The 19447-nt window shown below is 55.0% G+C and overlaps 1 protein-coding gene across 2 annotated transcripts; it reads left to right on the plus strand.

Annotated features, from left to right (window-relative positions):
* The first annotated feature begins 1539 nt into the window (after positions 1-1539).
* Positions 1540-17246, plus strand: FNDC5 (fibronectin type III domain containing 5). 2 transcript variants are annotated; one of them, XM_080567074.1, is made up of 6 exons: positions 1553-1727; positions 10344-10459; positions 10763-10961; positions 12581-12673; positions 15695-15828; positions 16605-17246. In XM_080567074.1, exons 1-6 carry the CDS (start codon positions 1649-1651, stop codon positions 16644-16646), a joined length of 663 nt encoding a protein of 220 aa, XP_080423200.1. In that variant the 5' UTR covers positions 1553-1648; the 3' UTR covers positions 16647-17246. The 2 variants fall into 2 exon arrangements, with proteins under 2 accessions (XP_080423201.1, XP_080423200.1); XM_080567075.1 differs by lacking the exon at positions 12581-12673 and having other exon boundaries at positions 1540-1727.
* The last annotated feature ends 2201 nt before the right edge of the window (positions 17247-19447 follow it).

Below are 19447 nucleotides of genomic sequence, written 5' to 3' on the forward strand. Positions count from 1 at the left end.
GGAGGCCCAGGGGAGGCTGGAGCCCAGCACCGGCTCCATCAGCCGAGCTCACACCGCCCGGCCACGTGCGGCTGGGCTTGGAATGGGCGCCGAGCTCAGTCCCGCCAGCCCCGTGCTCCTTCTCCTCCCCTGCACCTTCTCTGCCTCTGAAGCAATGAATTTTTAATCTGCTGCCAGCCTGGAGATGGAAGGGAGGCACTGAGGCGTTTCCGCGGGAAGCTGCTGCGGCGGAGCTGGGCCCGGCTGCGGTGGGGAACGGCCCCGGCACCGCGCAGCGGGCGCTGAGCTGGGACAGTGACACAGGGCTGGGACCCGGGAGAGCAGGGTCACCTTCTGGCCCCATCGGAGGCTTTTTGGGTCCCTCGGTGCCTGTCGCTCCATCCAGCAAAGGGCTTGCATTCACGGGGAGATGCCTGGAGCTCTGCGGATCTCCTGCTTTGCGAGGAGATGGCCCCCGGCAGCACAGAGCCCCCATCTCTCACTGACCCATGAGCACAAATGTGATCCATGTGCTGCTGCCCAACACCGGCACGGCCAGAGGGTCCCCAGCACCACACCAGGAGGATGCAGGAGAGGAAAGCAGAGGCAGCAGCACCCAGCACTGACCCCGTCGCTGTGCAGAGAAAGCGCCGGTCCGTAAAACACAGCCCCACGGGCAGCAGGCTCTGTGTGACCGCCAGGAGCACACGGACACTCCTGGGAGCCCACCAGCCACGCCGTGCAAGCAGCGCAGGATAAGTACCCATGGCCGAGCGATGCTGCCCGGACACACAGCCTGAAGCCCGCTGCCTCCAGCACCAGCTGTGGCCGGGTGCTCCGGCCTGATCCGTCTGTGCCTGCTGCGGGCTGAGGCCCCTTCCCGGTGGCACCCTGCAGCTGGCAGGGCCACCCCGGGCCACCCCGGTGGCTGGCACCAGGTCCTGCTGTGCTAGTGGCATCGAGCTGCCAGGCCACCAGCGGGTCCCTCTGTGTCCCCATGAGTGCAGGGTGCCTGGGGGGGCTCCGCAGAGGTGGCCGGGGCAAGGCCCCCATCCAGCAGCGTGGCAGCCGGCGGCTGGGCTGGGAGCACTCTGGCTCCCTGCGGCTAGTTAGCGTAAATTAGGGCGCTGCCGGCTTAATTAACCTAACGGCACGGCTAATTCGAGCAGCTCCTCCAACGCTCGTTACCGCTGGATTTAGAGCCCGCTGACTCGCGGGGGCTGCGCGAAACCCAGGCAGCGAAATGTCACCGGTGCCGCGCGCCTGGCCGGGGGGCTCGCCTGGCGGGGGGGGGACGTCTGCTCCCTCCGGTGGCCGCCCCCCCCCCTCCCCCGCAGCCCCCGGACCGGGGAAACTGAGGCAGGCGGCGGGGCCGGGCCGGGGGAGGGACCGGAGCGGGGCTGCCCGGCGCTGCAGCGGGCGGAGCCGGGGCTCGGCGGGGCCGCGCCCGCCCCCGCCTCCCGGCCGAGCCGAGCCGAGCCGCGCCGCGCTGCCGAGGGGCTCCGAGCCCACCGCCCCGGCCGAACCGGGCGGCCCCGGCGGCACCGGGCCGCGGCGCTCTCCGCGGTGCTGAACGGCGCCGCCGCGCCCGCAGGACGCGCCGCCGGCCCGGCCCGGAGCGGCTCGGCACGGAGCGGCTCGGCCCGGCGCGGCGCGGCGGGCGCGGGGGATGGAGCCCTTCCTGGGCTGCACCGGCGCCGCGCTCCTGCTCTGCTTCAGCTACGCCGGCCTGCGCCCGGTGGAGGCAGGTAGGGGGCCGCCGGGCCCGGGGGGCTCGGGGGGAAGGGGGGGAGCTCCGGGGGGACGGGGCGGCGGGGCCCGGAGAGCTCCGGGGCGCGGCGGGGGCGGGCAGGGGGCTGGGGAGCCCCGGGAAGGAGTTGGTGGGCACCGGCGGAGGGGCCGGGGAGGGCAGGGAGCCCCCGTCCCACGGTTGCCTCCGGTGCCCCGGCCCTCGGGAGGGCGGCTCGGGGGCACGGGGTTGAAAACGGCAGCGCGGGAGAGCAGCAGGAGCCCCCTGCCCCTGCTCCTGCCCCTGTCCTGCCCCTGCAGCTCACGCCAAGGGGCTGAGCTGGAGCCGAGGAGGTGAATGCAGCCTGCGCTGCCTACGCGTGGGCTGGCGGCCCCAGCAATCCCCCCCCGGCCAGCCCCACGGGACCCACCTCACCATGGGGCATGGCACGTCCTGGTGACGTGGAAACAGGCCCCTGCCAGCTGGCCGGGTCCTCTAAGGGGGGTCTTTTAGGAAGACAAAGGTCCCTGGGAGCTTGTCCTAATCCTGACACAACCAGGAGGTGCTCAGGTCCCTGCTCTGGCAGGGCTGAGCCCTTGCCCAAGTGCCCCATGCGGGTGCCACATCTCGGCAGTGCTGTTGGTGCTCCCCTGAAGCCCTCGCTCGCCGCGCAGCACCAGCCCCAGCCAGGCGCCCTCCCGGCTCTGTGCGCGCAGACAGGGCCCTCTCCCTCCCGAGCACAGGCGGTGTGGCTGCAGGATGCTGGTGGAACAGCTGCTTCGATTTGCAAAACGCTGATTGCCAGAATATCTCGCATTCCAGGAGGCTGTGGGTGACTGTTGGCGATGCGCAGCGCCGGGGAGTGGAAATTCCTGCCCCCAGCCAGCCCCGGTAGTTGCAGGAGTTACTCTCACCCATGTCCTGCCTGTGCCGGGGCTGCAGGAACCCCCAAACACCTTTGGGTTTGATGCACGCATCCTTGGCTGGACGTTGGCACGCCCGAGTGGCTGTTGCACGAGGGGCAGACCCGGGGAGATTCATGAAACATCCCTAAAAGGAGGGAGTAACGGGGAAAACAACACATCTGCAACTGTAACAGCCTTCCCGGTTTCCTGTAAACTAGGACACTTCCCCTGCTCTTCCTTATCCTCGAATCACCTCAGCCGGTGACTGAGAGTAAACATGGAGCTGTGTCCCTGCCCATCACCACCCGCTGCTTGTCTTGCAGGCAGCGTTCGCGGGCTGTGGGGAGCCCATGTGCTTTCAGGGGCCGGCAGCCCCGTGAGCACTCAGCGCGGCCCCGGTGTGCGCCTGCAGCATGCGGTGGGGCCACAGGAGCCCCGGTGGTCCTCAGCTAGGACAAAGCTGCGTGACCTTGGTGCTGTGCCCCGCAACCCCGCTGCCTCCCGCTCGTGCTGCCGGCTCTGCAGGGGCTGGTGGAGGCGCTGGGCTGGGGCTGGTGCCACTCCTGGTTTCCAGGTGGGGACAAGAGGAAGGCGGGCACGGCGCGATCGTCCCAAGGTCACACAGAGGTGGTGGCAGCATCACCACCAGCACTGCGTCCCCGGCACTGCCAGCCACGTGGCCACGAGGCCGCTGAGGCGAGCAAGCCAAAAGCCATCGGAAAAGCTCCTGGAGAGGAAGCAGGGGCCAGCGGGGGCCGGCAGGGTACAGCGGGGTCCGGCACGGCTCCAGCCTCAGCTCTGCTCCCCTTTGCACCCAGAGCTCCTTCAAGCAGGCTTAAAATAATGCATCGTGGGGGGTTAAAGCTGCTGTCCGCAGGAAAGGCCCGGGGGGAATGGCACAGATTCCCCTGACAAGCCACAGTGACAGCTGGCGAGAGGCAGAGCTCGGACCCTGCGCACACTGGGCCCTGCTCTGGAAGGGGCATTTGGCCACCCGGGGCTGCTTCTTGCAAGGTGATGCCAAGGTGAGCAGCAGGGGAGGCAGGACCACGAGGAGGCAGCTGAGAAAACCTCTGCGCAGGGCGCTCCGACAGCCCTCAGGGGCGGCACTGGGGAACCTCTCCAACTTACTCCTGTGGCTGCCACTGAGAAATCCCTGGGGCCACTCAGCGGGTCTGAAGCACAGCTCATTCTGCAGTTGTGCTTGCCCGGGGGGGGGCTGGCCCCCTCTGCCCAGCGTGTGGGGCCGTGCTCCCCGTACCGCAGAGCAGTGGAAGCGGGAGGCAAGCTGTGCCGGACCAGGAGGCTGATATGGGCTGTAGGAGCAGCAGGGGAATGCTGTGCAGCAGTGGTGAAAGACCTCAAAATGGTCCTCAGCCCCTGCTGCTTCCCAGGGCAAACAGCATCCCTGCAATGTACCTGCACACCAGGCAGCTCAGGTCAGATTTATTTCTGTGGGATGGAGGCGAAAGATAACACCAGCCAGGCTGGGTGAGACTTCGCCCTCCAGCACAGCTCTGGGCCCCATCCAGCCCTCAGCCTTCCCTTCAGCCTCCAGGTGAAGCAGCCCGGTAGCACCTCATCCACCTCCGCTCTCCAAAAGGGGCCCAAAGGCATCAGGCTGGGTTCTGGGCGCTGCCCAGCCCCGAAGCAGCTCCGTGCTCTCCTGCCTCTCCTGCGCGCCTTGAGCCGCCCTGCAGATGAGGCTCCCTCTGCAGAGGCCGGGTCTCCACCCCCCCGTCCTCCCCGCCAGCATAACCAGTGCAGGGGTGCTGGTCCCCCTGTCCCTGCGGGACTCGCTGCCCTCCTCCTCCAGCCGGGGAGCCGAGGTGACCATGGTCCGGCAGCAGAAGCAGTGCACAGCACGCGCGAGCAGGCAGACACAGCTCTGGTAGCAGTTTGCAGATGCCCGAGCAGCCCACGCCTGCCCCTTCCCATCTCACCATGGCCACGGAGATTCCTGGCCAGCTGAGGGATGGCGTAAGCACTTTATTGATTTCTGCGTTCAGCGTAGCAGAGATTTAATTGAAATATGGAGGTTTCTAACCTCGGTGTCAGCCTCCCAGCAGGGACACTGCTGTGCGAAGCAGCCGAGGTTGTGCTACCCTCCTCCAAATGCTGTCTCCTGCTGGGGACGTGCATGGGGAAGACGGAGAGTCCTCCCGGAGCGGGATGAGCTCGCACACATTAACCATGCACAGGCACCGTGGCAGGATCCAAAAGCAGCCTTCATGGAGCTGTGCCCGTGTACTGGTTCTCATGTACTGGCCTCATCCGTTTGGCATTTATTGTTAATTAACCCCCTCCTGTTTTATAAAGTACCCAGAGCCCAAATTAAGGCCTAACTCAGGCATAATTCAGTTAAAAGCACAAATGCATCGAGCACTGAAGTACGCAAATCCTTATGTGTGCAGTAAAAACCCAAGTGTTGTGCACAAGAGCAGAGCTGGGCTGGGACCAGGCAGCGAGCTCCCCGCAGGGCTCTGGGCACTGAGCTCCAGCTCCTGCTCGCCATCGCTGCCGCCGACATCGCTCTTGTGCCTCCCTGGCAGTGCGCGGCTGCGGGCTGAGGGGCTGTAAAAGACCGTGGTGCCCAATCCTGCCTGGGCATTTGGGCCCTGGATAAAACGTGCCTCGACAATGACTCAGCTCTGGGTTGGCAGCGTTAAAACCAAAGTCGGGGCATTGGCGAGACCTGGGCAAATCCTGCCTGGCTTTGGGATGCACTCGGAGGTTTGGCAGCGCAGGGAATTCTCCAGAGCAGTGATGGCACGAGGCTGCTCCAACCCCAGCTGAGGACCAGCTCCGCTGACTCCTCTTCCCCTTTACCTCTGCCCCGAGGAATTCCCAATGGCTGGGCTGGACACAGCGAGCAGCTCCCCGGGGGGCTCCATCCTCCCCAGCAGTGTTTGCACCTGCATGCTCGGGCAGCGGGGAATCGGGGACAGAGCCTCAGGGGTGAGCGGGGGCTGGCCTATTAGTATCCCATTAGTACGAGGAGTGGGCGGTCAGCAGGAAATAATTGCCTCTTTCCCAGCCTGAAGAGCCACCGGTTGGTCTTTTCTGGTCTTTGGAACCGGCAGCACTCAGCAAACAGCCCCGCTTCCACGCGAGCGGGCGCGGGAGAGCAGCGGTGCGCCCTGCTCCCTCCCACTCCCCTGCAGGCTCTCTTCATTAAAACACTCAGGGAAGCTGAACGGCGCGCCAGCCTTCCTACATACCCCATAAAGCTGACAAGCAATCACATCCACTGAAGAGAGCCGTGCTGGGAGAGCAGAGAAAGGCTCGGGAAGGCAGAAAAGGCAGCCTTTTGCCCCCCCCACGCAGCCGGCAGGCAGCAGCTGCGGAGAGCGGCACGTGGGACCGTACCGATGCTCCTTCCCCTGGCAGCTCTGAGCTTCTCCCAGCAATGTCTGTGGCCTAGGCACCTCCTAGAGAAGCCCCAGCATCCTAGAAAAAACAAGCCAGTGATGTCCCATGTATGTGATTTCTTTTGCATCGCACATGTTCTTCTACACCTTTCATGACTCTTAATGAAAAACTTAATTCCCGTGATCCAACATCCTGAGTTTTAAAGCTCCCGGTTCAAAAAGCACGTCCAGCAAACAGTTTGGGTGCACCGTGTGATGGGAGCTGGAAGTGAAGCAGCCCCATTGCACCTCAGCCCATCGGTGCTGCCATGGGAGCGTTGTGGCACTGCCACAACTGCGCTGCAGCAGGACATCCTGGTGTCCCGGGCACCCCCTTGCTCACCCCACCGCCCTGCCTCGCAGGGGGCAGCAGGGATGGGGACAAACCTCCCCACCCTGCCCATGCTACAGCTGCGGTGGCGAAGTCACCGTAAGGGGCAGGTGGGTGGTTCTCTGCTCCTTGTGCCAGCAGCTGCTGTGCTGACAGTGAAAAGCCAGGAAGGAATCAGCCCAAAGCTGTAAAGCGTTGTGTTTTTTTTTTTTTCCTCTCTCTCTCTTCAATAAAAGTCCATTAATAATCAGCAGAGCGTTTAATGAGAGGCTAGAAGGAGTTCTCAGCATTAAGAGGGGATTAAGAGTAATCTTTGCTGCTCACGCCTGCTCGCTGTGTGGAGGCGGCTCTGACCTGCTCTTGCCAAAAGGCCCAGGGTGGGCAGGAGCACTGGGCTGCGTCACAGCCCTGGGAGGTGCAGGACTGATGAGGGTGAGAAAGAAACAAGACATGGTTTAAGCATGATAAGTTTTGAAGTAGCCATTCCCTGTTAAAAATCCTCATGATTTTATCTTAATTGATCAGTTCCTTCCTGAACAGGGGGCTGTGAGTTTTGCTGACATGAAAATGAGAGCATCTTTCCCTCCACGCACGCAGCTCTCGCTCAAATTTGGCCAAACAGATCCTCCGCCAGTCTGCAAGGTGTGATTTGCTCCAGCAGGCGCTGCAGCCCCCGAGCTGGGGTAAAGCTAAACTGCTAAACCAGGAATCCTGCACAGTATGGGTTCCTTACAGACCAGACGGGGGCTGTGCTGCCAGCAGCGTCTCTGGAGTAAATGTGCAGGAGGAAGGTTTGATGCAGAGCCTGTTCCTTGCTATCTCATCCGCAGCGGGGAAGGAATTGGCCCTGGGGACATCCCGCCCTGTGCCTGCTCCCCAGAGCACCAGCAGCTCCCCTGGCTGCTGCAGGCACAGAAGCAAAGTTTCCAGGAGCTGCAGATGAGTCCGAAAGGAGCCAGACATTTGGATTTGGCACCTTGAGACCCTGCTAGAGATGCTGACCCGCTGCAGCTAGCTGGGAAACAGAAATTACTGAGCTCAGCCGGGCTGGCACTACAAAGAGCCGCAACTGGCCCAGGCAGCCAAAAGCGGTGTGGAATATCTTGGAGCAATGATTAGATTTTAGAAAGTCATGATCTCATCATGCATCTCCCGGGAGCAGGGAGAAAAGCATCCTCACGGATTAAAATTTTGGTCGCAAATTATTCACTCAGCTCTGGGAGCAGGGAACTCATTTTCCTGGCTTTGTATTTCTGTCAAACGCTGTGCTTAGTTCTCTTTTCATATCGCTTTTGTACTGATTTGACACCGCTGATTTATGTGTAGCTCCTCCTAATCTGTAGTAGTGAAGGAAAGGCATGCTCAGATCTGTCCTAAATGTTACTGTGTTATCTACTGACTTTAACTACACCATCTCACAAAGGTACTACTGTGAAGGGGGCTTTCTGGAGTGCTCTTGACCATGCACGCCAGCTGATTTCTCCCCTGCCTGCACTCAGAGTCCTGCTTTGCGGGCTCCAAGCATGGGGCTGCAGCTTCACCAAGCGCGTCCCCTCCGCCTCCCTCCAGCTCCCAGGGACGTTGTTTGCTCCTCTCCTCCAGCTCTGCGACGTCTTCCCAACTCGCCCGTGTTTTATGTCATTAGGAAACTCTGACGTTTTTTATGCTGTGCCCCCCTCAAGGTCACAAACCCCAAAGGGGACCCAGGCACCGAGGGTGGTGCACTGCTTGTTCCCCTTTCCCAGCCTGCAGCTTTTTCCCTGATACTCTGCTCTCTGTTCCTGTGAGGCCAATTCATCTCTTTTCAAAGGCCTCCTCAACCCGCTCTGGGTAAATTAGTGGTAGCTTCTCCTAAAAATATCCAGGAGAGACAACCGTGCTGGGATTTGACTGTACAGCTGCCCTGTGAGACGGGTGCAGTGCCTGGCTGCAGCTGGGGGCTGTTTTGTCTCCCAGCTCCGCCATGTCCTCCATATGTTCTAGCAAATTCACCAGGCATGACTCACAGACCTTCCCGGTGCGCATTCCCGTCTGCTGACTGCCCCTTACTAAAATTAGACCCTCCTCTAGCCAGCACGTGGGCTCGGTGACGGGGAAGGTGAGGAGCTGCAGCCCCACGTCCCTACCCTGGGTGACGGCAGGCAGCCGCCTCCACGAGGGGCTGGTGCTCGCAGCTCCCCGCCCGGCTGCTCCTTGGCCCTGTGGTGGACAACAATGGAATATTTCCCTTCTCTGAGGGCTGGTGGGGACCCTGCTGCCCCACTTCAGGAAGGCCATGCCCTGAGATGGTAGCGCTCTGGGCCGATATGGCCTTGATCGTGTGCTCCAGAAAGGAAGGACGCTGCCCTCCGTGAAATCCTGAAGAGCACACTGCTTGCTGCTCTTCCTTCTGAGGTCTCAAATTCATGTGAACCTGACCGTGCACCTTCCGCTGAACGTTTTGCTTGCTGAAGGACTCCCCACGATCAGTTTGGGTCTGAACGGCTCGTGCAGACATCCCACTCCTAAGGGTCCTGCTAACGGGGCTGGTGGATGTGGGTCCGGCAGGAAGGGGAGCCCTGAAGGCTGGCACCGCTGCTGTCTGGGGAGGAAGGAGGGAATCGGGTCATTGCTCTGCTAGGTGTATGACAGCACTGGCCTTCAGCTGAGGAATGCTGTGCTCCTGGTATTTTCTCTGTTCCCCGGGGAACATTCACCAGGAGTGAAGTCAGTTGTTCGGAGACACTGACACTCCAGCTAGAATATTTTCAGCCACATTCAGGCGGCTGGGACTGACTGTAAATCTGACAAGTGTTACTGGAGACATGCACACGTGCGTCCTTCTTTTACTGCTGGCCTCAGCCCCAGAAGGGCAGCACTGTGCAATGGTTAAAAAGCAACAGAAGTATTATTCTTTGATGCAAGTCAGAGCAAATGACCCATTCCCACCCTACTGACCGCTTGGGGGTACTCAGAGTCCTTGCGATCTCGTCAGCATGTACTTTTAACTCTGGTTAGCATTTACCGCCTTCGGTTTGGGGCACAATCTGGTGATTAGGAATTCAGTTTTACCTGAGGAGGGACCAGGAGTGCAACCTGCTGCACAGCACGGGAAGGACGGTGCCAAGCTTATGAGGCAGAACTTCTCCCGGAGAAGCAAAGGGCTTCACGCTGCGCAGCCCCTGCAGGACGAGGTCCCACCAAGGGCAGGAGCCCAGCGGCTACAGCCGAGCCCAGCTCCCTTGGCGAGGCTGGCAGCTGCACAGGCTGACCCTGCGGCTGGAAACCCAGCTCTGCTCAAAAACCACCAAATTCGGAGCCTCAGGCTACTGCTTTCATGGCCTGGCCTTTTCACATTACCCTGGTCCATCGGTGGCTGGTGCAGCATGTTCTGTCCCGTCAGTGGGTGGCTGCTGAGTGTCCTCTGGCCATCTGAGGGAGCATCCAGCGGCTACGTACAAAAATGCAAAATGTGTATAAAAAATTCTGTCAGACTAACAGGAAAAAGCAGAAGAATCACTCCCGTTTACTACCACTGACTTTCAAACCCCCAGAGCGCTCATCAAAGCATCCAGTTTTCATACTTCTAAGATAGATTTTGCATTTCCTCCCAGCTGTCACTGTCAGGCTGTAATAGGACACACCAGAGAAAACACGGAACATGGCTGGGGAGACGAGTGAGCTAATCAATAGTCTGCTGTGCTGTCAAATTGTTTCCACGGGGCGGATGTTTCATGGGTATAATGTAACTCGTACTCTCAGCAGAGACCTCTAGTACCTCACTGGTAATTAAGACATGGAATATCTGCCATTTCCAGGTCCCATACCCAGAGCCCCCAACAGGAAGATCACTTGCAGCTCCATTTCTCATGCCTCGGATCCTGGCTATGCTTTATGTTTCCTTTTACTGCCCCCAAGCAGCCCTTTTCCACTCCCCTCCTTGCCCTTGCTCTGTCTCCTGCCTGCAGCTGCGAGTGCCCCTGTAAAGGCTCTGCTCTCCCTCCTTGCAGACAGCCCATCGGCTCCAGTCAATGTCACGGTCAAACACCTGAAAGCCAACTCCGCTGTTGTGACTTGGGATGTTCTGGAAGATGAAGTTGTCATTGGATTTGCAATTTCCCAGCAGGTACAGTGCCTACGGTTACCCAGTTTCGGTCACGCTCATCTTCACCCCAGGTCCCCTCCGTTTCCAAATTCTCTTGCTGCAGTTTAAGCCCATTCTTTCTTGTCCTGTCCCTTGTGGTCTGGGAGGGAACTTCCTCCCCGTCCTCTTTGCAGCAGTGCTCCATGTTTTGGTAGCTGCAGAGAGGAAAGGGTCCGACTGTCTCCACGTCCATGGTGGGCAGGGCAGGAAGCAGTGGTCTTAGACGCCAGCAGCGCGCACGGGAGGCCTCTCCGCCACTCTGTGCTCTCCTCTCTCGGCTTCCAGAAGAAGGACGTGCGGATGCTGCGCTTCATCCAGGAGGTGAACACCACCACCCGCTCCTGTGCCCTCTGGGACCTAGAGGAGGACACTGAGTACATTGTGCATGTCCAGTCCATCAGCATCCAAGGCCAGAGCCCTGCCAGTGAGCCAGTCCTCTTCAAGACCCCAAGGGAAGCTGAGAAACTAGCCTCTAAAAATAAAGGCAAGTGTGGGTGAGTTCCTGTGTGGTCCCTGGGAAGCCCAGGCAGCGCAGGGCTCTGCAGGGAGGCCAGCAGTATCCTGGGCAGTGAGGACAGCTGGGTTAAACACACGCAGGGCTGAGCCCCTGGACAAGAGGGATGCCCCGAGGGTACCCGGCACACAAGGAGGTGCTGAGGCTGTGCTGCTTTCTGGGCTGTGCCCAGCACGGTGGTGCTGGCTCAGGCTGTTATCACAGTGGGACTGCAATATAAATGTACTCCTGAGTACAATTACACCTCAGGACACGCAGCGAGTACATCTGAGATCAAGATGAGGTTACTTTGCCCCTGCAAAATATTGCAGAAAGGTGAGCAGCCATTGCTGCTGATGGCTGGCTGTTCCTTCCTCCCATTTCAGATGAGGTTTAACAGGCAAAGTGAGGAGGTTTCCAGCTTGGGAGCAGTGTGTCCAGCATCCTTGCAAGTGGGGAATGCCAGGGGAAATTCCTGAGCAGCCCGTGCACTCCTGTGGAACCAGGCCTCTGGGTGGCACTCGCCCCAGCACAGCTCTGCTCACAGGGCACTCAGAGGGAGCTGCTGAGCCCCCTGTGCTTGGGTTCCAGGAGAGCGGGGGAAAAAAAATACCCACAGACTCCCACTTTTCTTACATTTCAAAGGTTTCTGCCAAATTGCAGAGTAGTTGAGGTTGGATGAAACCTCTTGAGATTATCTACTCCCACCCCCTGCTCAAGCAGGGTCATCTAGAGCAGGTGGTCCGGGGTCATGTCTTTGAATATCTCCATGGGTGATGGATGTCTCCAGCTTCCTGCTTGGCAGCTCCTTCACTTGCTCCTCTTAAGCCAAACCAGATGTGGAAGGTTTTCTGGCAGGAAGAATCTCTGCTACAGCAAGGGCTCTGGAGCGCAGGGGTCTGGGATATCAAGGGGACTCAGCCGAGGACTCGGCCTGTTGCAGGGCTTTTGGCCATGGTTCTTAGGGAGTTGTGAGTTCTTGACTCTTCCTGCTAAAACGATTTGGTGTCTGTAAATACCGAATTGCTGTTCATCTGAAAGCACTAAGCGGAGCACTGCTTCCCTCCCCGGAGGCCTGAACTGTAATCTTCTTAGAGCTTTGAAGGCGAGGAGGCGCATTATGCCCTGCGAGAAGGCTCTGCTCATTTCTGAATCCCATGGCTCCGGTGAAAAATCTCATGCCAGGCTCCCCACTCCCGAGCCGGGTGAGGAGCTGCTGAAGCATGCAAGGTGTTGTGACAGGCACAGACGGCGCTAGCAGAGACCAGAGCCAGCAGCGTGAAATCGCCGCAGGGCCTGACCCTGTGTGGGCTTACCCCGTGGCAGCACCTCCACAGGAGCTGCCCGCTGGCCCTGTCCTACCTCTCCCCCCTGCCTGTCCCCTGCAGGCTGCCAGGGACGGGCACGGGGCAGCGGCTGCAGAGCTCGGTGCCCTGCAGGCTCGAGGCACAGCTCGTGCCGGTCGTGGGGCTGGCGGGCAAGGACTCCTGCTCTGCCAGCTCTGACCCTGGTGCGCTGGTGATTTGAGCCAAGGGCACTGCTGAACTGGTGTCTGCAGCCCGGCTGAGCCGCGCGGTTAGGTTTCACCATCTCTCTTTCCCCTTGTGCAGATGAGGTGACAATGAAGGAGATGGCGAAGAAAAACCAACAGCTGCGAGCAGGGGAAATTCTCATCATTGTTGTGGTGTTGTTTATGTGGGCAGGTCAGTTCAACCTCTCTGTCGAAAGCACATAATATCCCTAGGGCTTGTGGCTTGCTTGGTTTGCATGTGTAATCGTGTAAGACCTGAAAAGAAACCCTTCCTCCCATGAAGAGCACTGCATATTCAGCTGTAAGGGCAGCTCAGTTCCCTCTGCAGCATCAGGAGCCGGGCAGTGCCAAAAGCAGGTGAATCAGTGCTCTGATCTGGTGCAGCAGGAAGTAGATAATGGACTTGATGAACCAATTGTCTAATTCAGCATGGCTAATCCTGTAAGCTCAATTTTTCCAGAAAGCACTGATGATAATGTCCTCAGCCATCCGCCAGGATGCCTCGAGCCCTTCAAATGACACAGGTCACTGTAATTAACTGGCTTATTATATGACTCCAGCTCTCATGCAAAGCAGAAATTCCCATAAGAGTTCTGCCAAAGTTCAAACACACATCAGACATCAAGAGACGTGCTCTCAACACCCACTATATATACACCAAAACCCACTGCAAAAACAATTCAAACAATGGTAGTATTGAAAGAACAAATAGCTCCAAACATCGAAACACCAATAAACCCAGATACTCACAAAATCCACTGTTAAAATACAAAGAATAGCATTTAATAGGAAGAGGAGGAACATTAGCAGAAGCACATTAACCAAAGGAGGGAAAATCTGCATGAGCTCTTTCCAGCATGAGTTTGGGACTATGTTTCAATTGACCTTATACCAAATTGTACCTAGGACAGATCTCGCTCCTATGTTTTAAGCTAGCAAACAGGGAGAGGAAAATTCCTGAGTCCTACCCCATCAGCTTAGCACATCTGAAGTGGCTGCAGCCAGCTCTTCAGCTTGTTCAGTTTGGATATTACATGTGTGAGTTAATGGGAAATAAAGTTTGCGCGCTTGTCTTCTATTTCGAGCCCCAGCCTCCCCTGGCTGCCAGTCAGCTGCTGCTCCTGCTGCAGCACAAGGCATGAATGAAACAACATTTGCCCCCTGCGAGTCACAGAGCAGGCTGCCCGGGGGGAATGGTTCAGGTGACCCGAGGAAATCACCAGGCAGAGAAATTAGCACTGTGGTAAATCTGTGATCCATAAAAGACAACCTTTGCCACTCCGCCTCCAGTCCCCTTGTCCCAGTCCTACCAGGTTTCCACACACAGAGATGCAAACAGCCGCACGGAGAATTCTCCTCGGCTGGAAGAGAAATCGACTGCGGCAGCACCGAGGGGCTGAGATCAGCTCGCAGGTCCCCTGGGGTTAGGTCATGCTGCGTCAAGTTCACGGTGGCCCGCCACCTCTGCTGCTGTACGCTGCAACAATCCCAAGCCCATGTGGGTTGCACTGGTTTACTTCACCAAAGGATTTGGCCCACTTCTACTAACTTCTGCGGATCTGAGAACACCTCCATGGAGAGATGTGAATAGGAAGCCAGTCACTGACCTGAGAGCTGCCAAAACAAGGGGATGGAGGGATTAGCTGTCCTCTAATGCAGTTCTGCGAGGTTTCTTTCAGGTGAATCCAGGTGACACAGAATCAGATCTACTAAAATATTTTTTTTCCTTGGAAGGTCCTGAGGTTACCATGCATTGTAAAGCAATTATTGCTAACGACGATAACCAAATGAAAACCTAAATTAAGGTTAACAAAAATCTGTAGCCCATGGTCTTTCCAGCATTTAAATCAAGCTTTATCTTTGCACATTCCAATTTAAATGCCCTGACAGTAAAAACAATCATGAATAATTACATGAAGTGACTGAACAACGGATTCATCTTCTGCCATAGCATAATCTAAAACTCCGATCAGCATCAGAGTGAAGAACTTGCTAATGCCACAATTTCCCCTCTAGACAGATGACTTACATTTATGAAGGAAAGTGGGTGTGGGAAAGATCTCTTCTTCATCTTGTGGGTTCTTTACCAAATCTCAATATATAAACAACTCTTTCCAGCTCTTACCTTGGCCACAACCTGAGCATATGACAATGTTTTAGCAAATGCAAACTGGAATTGGTTTGTGCCCAGGGCTCTGAACTCAGAGAAGAGACTCGTGCTCCTGTGCTGGCTGCATTTCTGTGTGCCTCAGTTTTACCATCAGAAGGCACAGAAGGTGTGACTATGCCAGATGTTAGCCTGTTCTCCTAGGATCAGCCATTTGTTCACATACGCAGAAAGAATTTGGACCACTGTGTTCATCAGTAACACCTGGGGGCCGCTGCCATAACACCACCTCACTTTAGGAAGCAGTTTGTGATATCTAGCAAAAGCTCTACGTATGGTCTGCTGTTAGGGGAGCTAAAATATTTTTCAGTTACGGAGAAGCAGCATCTTCTCAGGTCTTCTTTACTCCTGTGTTTGGAATTTCCAGGCAGAGAAGTCATTTGGTCAAAACGTCATGTAAAAGCTTCTGAGAAAGACATTTTCAGTCTTATTATTTGTCATTGCTGCCCCTGCTTTTCTTTTCGTGTGCTTGTGTGTGTGGGAGGAAATTTCCAGCAGCAGCTTTTGCTGCCGTCACTGTTGCATATTTGCAGATGTTGTCCTGCTGCTCAGGAGACCCTGGCTTACATCGTAAGCAGGCGGGTACAGTACCTGCCTCGTCTGCCAGCTCCAGCTCCTTCTCTTCACCTCAGAGGAGAAAGATCATAAGGCACATTTCCACTCACCAGAAATTCCAGGAGCTCCTGTGTTTGCGAAGCAAAGATACCATTTAAGCACACAGTCGGTGTTAATCGCTATCCAAATGTAGGGCTTAAAACACTTGTCCCATTTAATGACAGAGAAATTGGAATATAATTAATCTTCTGTCCTTCCATCTAACTAGTTTAGCATGGAATTGGCACTGAGAAGGAAACAGCCAGAGGGCCAACTAGCTGTGTTAGAAAATGATCCTTAGGAACAATTGTGAATGCTGCTGAGATCTGTACCAGGAGGCACAAAGCTGGCTGGCAAGCAAGGGATTTCTGATCTCTGCAGGCTCCAGGGGCTGAGCAAATTTGTGTGATCACTAATGCTTTTTCCTGTTAGGGGTGATCGCCCTGTTTTGCAGACAGTACGATATCATCAAAGACAATGAGCCAAATAACAGCAAGGAGAAAGTCAAGAGCGCCTCGGAGAACAGCACTCCCGAGCACCAGGGCGGCGGGCTCCTCCGCAGCAAGGTGAGCCGATGCTGGCACACAGGGCGGGGGCACGGCAGGCAATCAACTTCCAGCTGGGACTCAGCTAAATTGCCCCCAAAAGCAGCTGCTGTTAAACATCCCTGCTCCAGCCGCCTTCCTCCGGCTGGGATGCGGAAGGGAAGCACTCCTTCACCTCCACGCATGCCAGCACCGTGGCTCCTTCAGCGTCTGAGCACCTCAGACGTGTCAGGATGCCAGCATTTCACTCCCACCTCTGGGTCAGCCCTTGTGCATCAGTAAACCAGGTTTCAGTCCATATTCTTGAAATATCTGAGCATCTCTAGAAGAAAAATGTGCTGAGCAATGCTGCAGTCCCCGAGCTGCTTGGTTCCTTACCCCCGGCGCAGCAGTTAGGTGGCAAGCGGTAAAGGGGATATCAGTCTCACAATTAACTGAAAAATTGATCAGCAGGAGCATGGCTAGTAATACATGTGATGTTAAAGGCATGCTGTATTTATCGTGTAAGGAGACTCAAGCCTATAATTTGTACCAACTTATTCCATTAAATTTGACTTTCCTGTGTTTCTATTCACAACTTGTGTTCTGGCACATCCCCGCCACTTTGCATTTACTTATTACTTGAAACAGTCACGAATTCATGCTCACTGCTTGCCCTTTTTCCTTACCCTCAGGGGATGGGAATAAGGACTTTTACAAAAGCAAAATTCACCAGCACACTGCAGAGATCTCTGATGGTTTTTTCCTCACGAGTTACTCCTAATACGTCCTTTCTTCATTTGCCTCTTCTCTTCCAGTTTCCAAAAAACAAGCCCTCAGTGAATATCATCGAAGCGTGACAGCCTGCCATCTGAAAGACGGACTCCATTTCTCACTCTCACTTTCTGCCTCTGAGCCTTGATGACTGGGGAGGTGAAATAATGTTGGAGCAATTTGGAAGGAGACCCAGCGATTGTCACTTGATGGCATACACCTCCTTCCTTGTCTGTGTTCAGCAAAACATCTGGCCAGTACGAAAAATCATGAAAAAAAGAACCCTGAAACCTGAACAAACAATTGAGATGGAAAAGCATCAGTGGGACAGCTGCTGCCGGTGATCCTGCACTGGACTCACGAATCACCTGGGCTGGAGCAACTTCTCACACACCCCTCTCCACCTTGGCACTCCGTCTTCTGGAACAACCTCCTTGTCCTTGGAAATGTACAAGATTTTGATGTATCTTTATTTTGTCTCACTGTCACTACATCTTGACAGTATCAACGTGAGCTCAGGCATCAGTCACTGTCAATCCTCTCCGAGCAAGAAGGAAGGAAAGATCATCGCAGACACGAGTAGCAACCAGATTTTGGCTGCTGTGTGCTCTTGGCTTGCTTTGTTCCACTGATATGTATCATGTAACACGTCTTACAGGTGGGTTTTTAAAACAAACAAAAAAGTCATAGCCCAGTTTCCATTCCTACTGTGAGAACTTCCCTGGTTCTCCAGTTAGGCTGCAGCTCATGACTCCGGTATTTCTGTGTCTCCTGTCTCACGCTGGTGTTCGTCATTGCAGATACTCGGGGCACTCCAACCACTTTGGCACAGACCAGTATGAGGGGACACCAGAAGCCCCTCTTCAGCTTCCAGGATAATTTCAAACATTTTCTCCATGGTATTTTCAGCTGGGCCTGAGTCCACCACCAGTGTGATAAACAGTCCATAAAAACGTAGCCAGTCAGCAAAAAAAAAAAGAAAAAAAAGAAAAAAGAAAAAAAAAACTCATGATACCGGTTGCTATGCAAGGTCTCCAGGGGCAAAAGCCATTTATTGCAAAAGGCTCTTGCCTAAGGGACCTTTTTCTGAGGGCTTAAGTTCTTAAATGGCTTCTTTTTGTAGGGTTCCTGTGGGAAGGTCTGGTTCTCCTTACACGTCCCGTCTGCACTATTTTCCATGACGCTGTAATGCCAGGTATCTGCTGGAGCCAGTCCTCCACGAGAAGGATGGTGATGAATGGGAAAGGGGTTGGGGTTCTCCTCTCTCTTATTAAGTGCTTAATGTTCACAGCTGACAGGATCCCTGGGATTGCTGGTGCTCTGGAAGCTGATAGATGCAAGTCCATCACACGGAAAAAAATTATTCTTTGTAGTGTGCCATGGGGTATCTGTATTTATTTAACTACTCCACAAGACCACTCCATATGCACTAGGGGATGAGGCAAGATCCTATTTGTCCCATCGAAACCCAGACAGGTTGGCCTGAGAAGGGTTTAAATCTCTTTACAAGCCTGCACTCACATGAGCCTGGTTTAAAAGTCCCTGCAAAGAAACGGGCTGGCGGTGACCGAGGTCAGCCATCTCTCCACTTCCACTGACACCAGCCTTTCTAAAACAGTTGATCTGGGAGAAAGGCCCTAGGCGGTCTGCCTGCAGACACGGTTGGGAACAAGCAAGGGCTTCGCTTGTGCCAGTTCCAGAAGGCAGGCCAACCCCAAAGGTCTCTTCAGAGGATCCTTTGCCAGAACATACTCCTCCATCACCAAGAGGGAGAGGTCAGCACCTCTGATACAGACAGAGCAATAAACATTTTATAATGTACAATAAAAGATTAAAGGCATATCCTGTGTCCTTGTAACGTCTGAATTCAGTAATATTTCATCCTTGCCTGCTTCAAGCACAACACAGAATAGAACAGGGCAATTTTCCCTGTATTTCCCAGGGACTACGGGTGAACTGTTTTCTCATTGTCTGGGTACAGAGAACCAGCATGGTTCACCAGAGTTCATTGTGGCTGTGGGATGAGGGGAGAAAAAAAAAACCTCATGTGACATAAATAGCACTACAGCAATACCTACTAGCAGGGTTCTTCAGACATCCTTGTTATCTCCTAAGAAAGAAATGTCATTTGGAATCCATAACCCTATAAAAGGAGGTTTAGGACAGATGGTACAGCATGTGCAAAACGATAAGGGAGATGCTCTCTCATAATCCTAGAACAGACAGCCAAGCAAGCAGACCTCTAAAGCCTGCCCGTGAGGAAACTCAGTCTGGTAATTTGGCAGATTTGGGGGGTGGAAGGTTGTGTGCCTGTTTTTAAAGACAGTTGTCCCTGGGAATTCAGGCCATATCTTTTTTTTTTTTTTTTTTTTTTTTACAGTAACAGTTGTTGTTCCCTGGTTACAGGTATAAACCACTTATTTTTCTAACAAAGATGTGCTTACTCCTTTTTTTTTGGAAAAGGAGAATTAAAATTTAAAGCATCGGTGTTCGCTCAGAGTTAAGTATTTGTACCATAATGTGGCAGAAGCTAAAAGGGTTATCATTATGTTTCATAAATGCAGGCTTTAAAGGTAAGGTAATAATGCTATTAGTGAGAGGAGACAAATGTGGGCTGGCAGAAACTCAACCCATCAGGGAAGGACTCCAAGCTATCAATTCCAAGTGATTCTCTTCAAGGAAATGTTTTAAACTATGAATTAAAGTGATGTGGTAAGTCCACACTTCAGGAAAAGGTGTTTCCCACTATAGGAAAGGAAAACTACTTAAGATCCTATTTTCTGAGACTCAGACATCAAAGCTTTACCTGCTGTTTCAGTATGAACTCCTTCTGTAACCCATGAGTGTTACACACCGATAAGGCTCTGGGCTTGAGTGACTTCAAGCC

This window comes from Anser brachyrhynchus, assembly GCF_964034855.1.
Source record: "Anser brachyrhynchus genome assembly, chromosome: 24".
Taxonomy (NCBI): Eukaryota; Metazoa; Chordata; class Aves; order Anseriformes; family Anatidae; genus Anser; species Anser brachyrhynchus.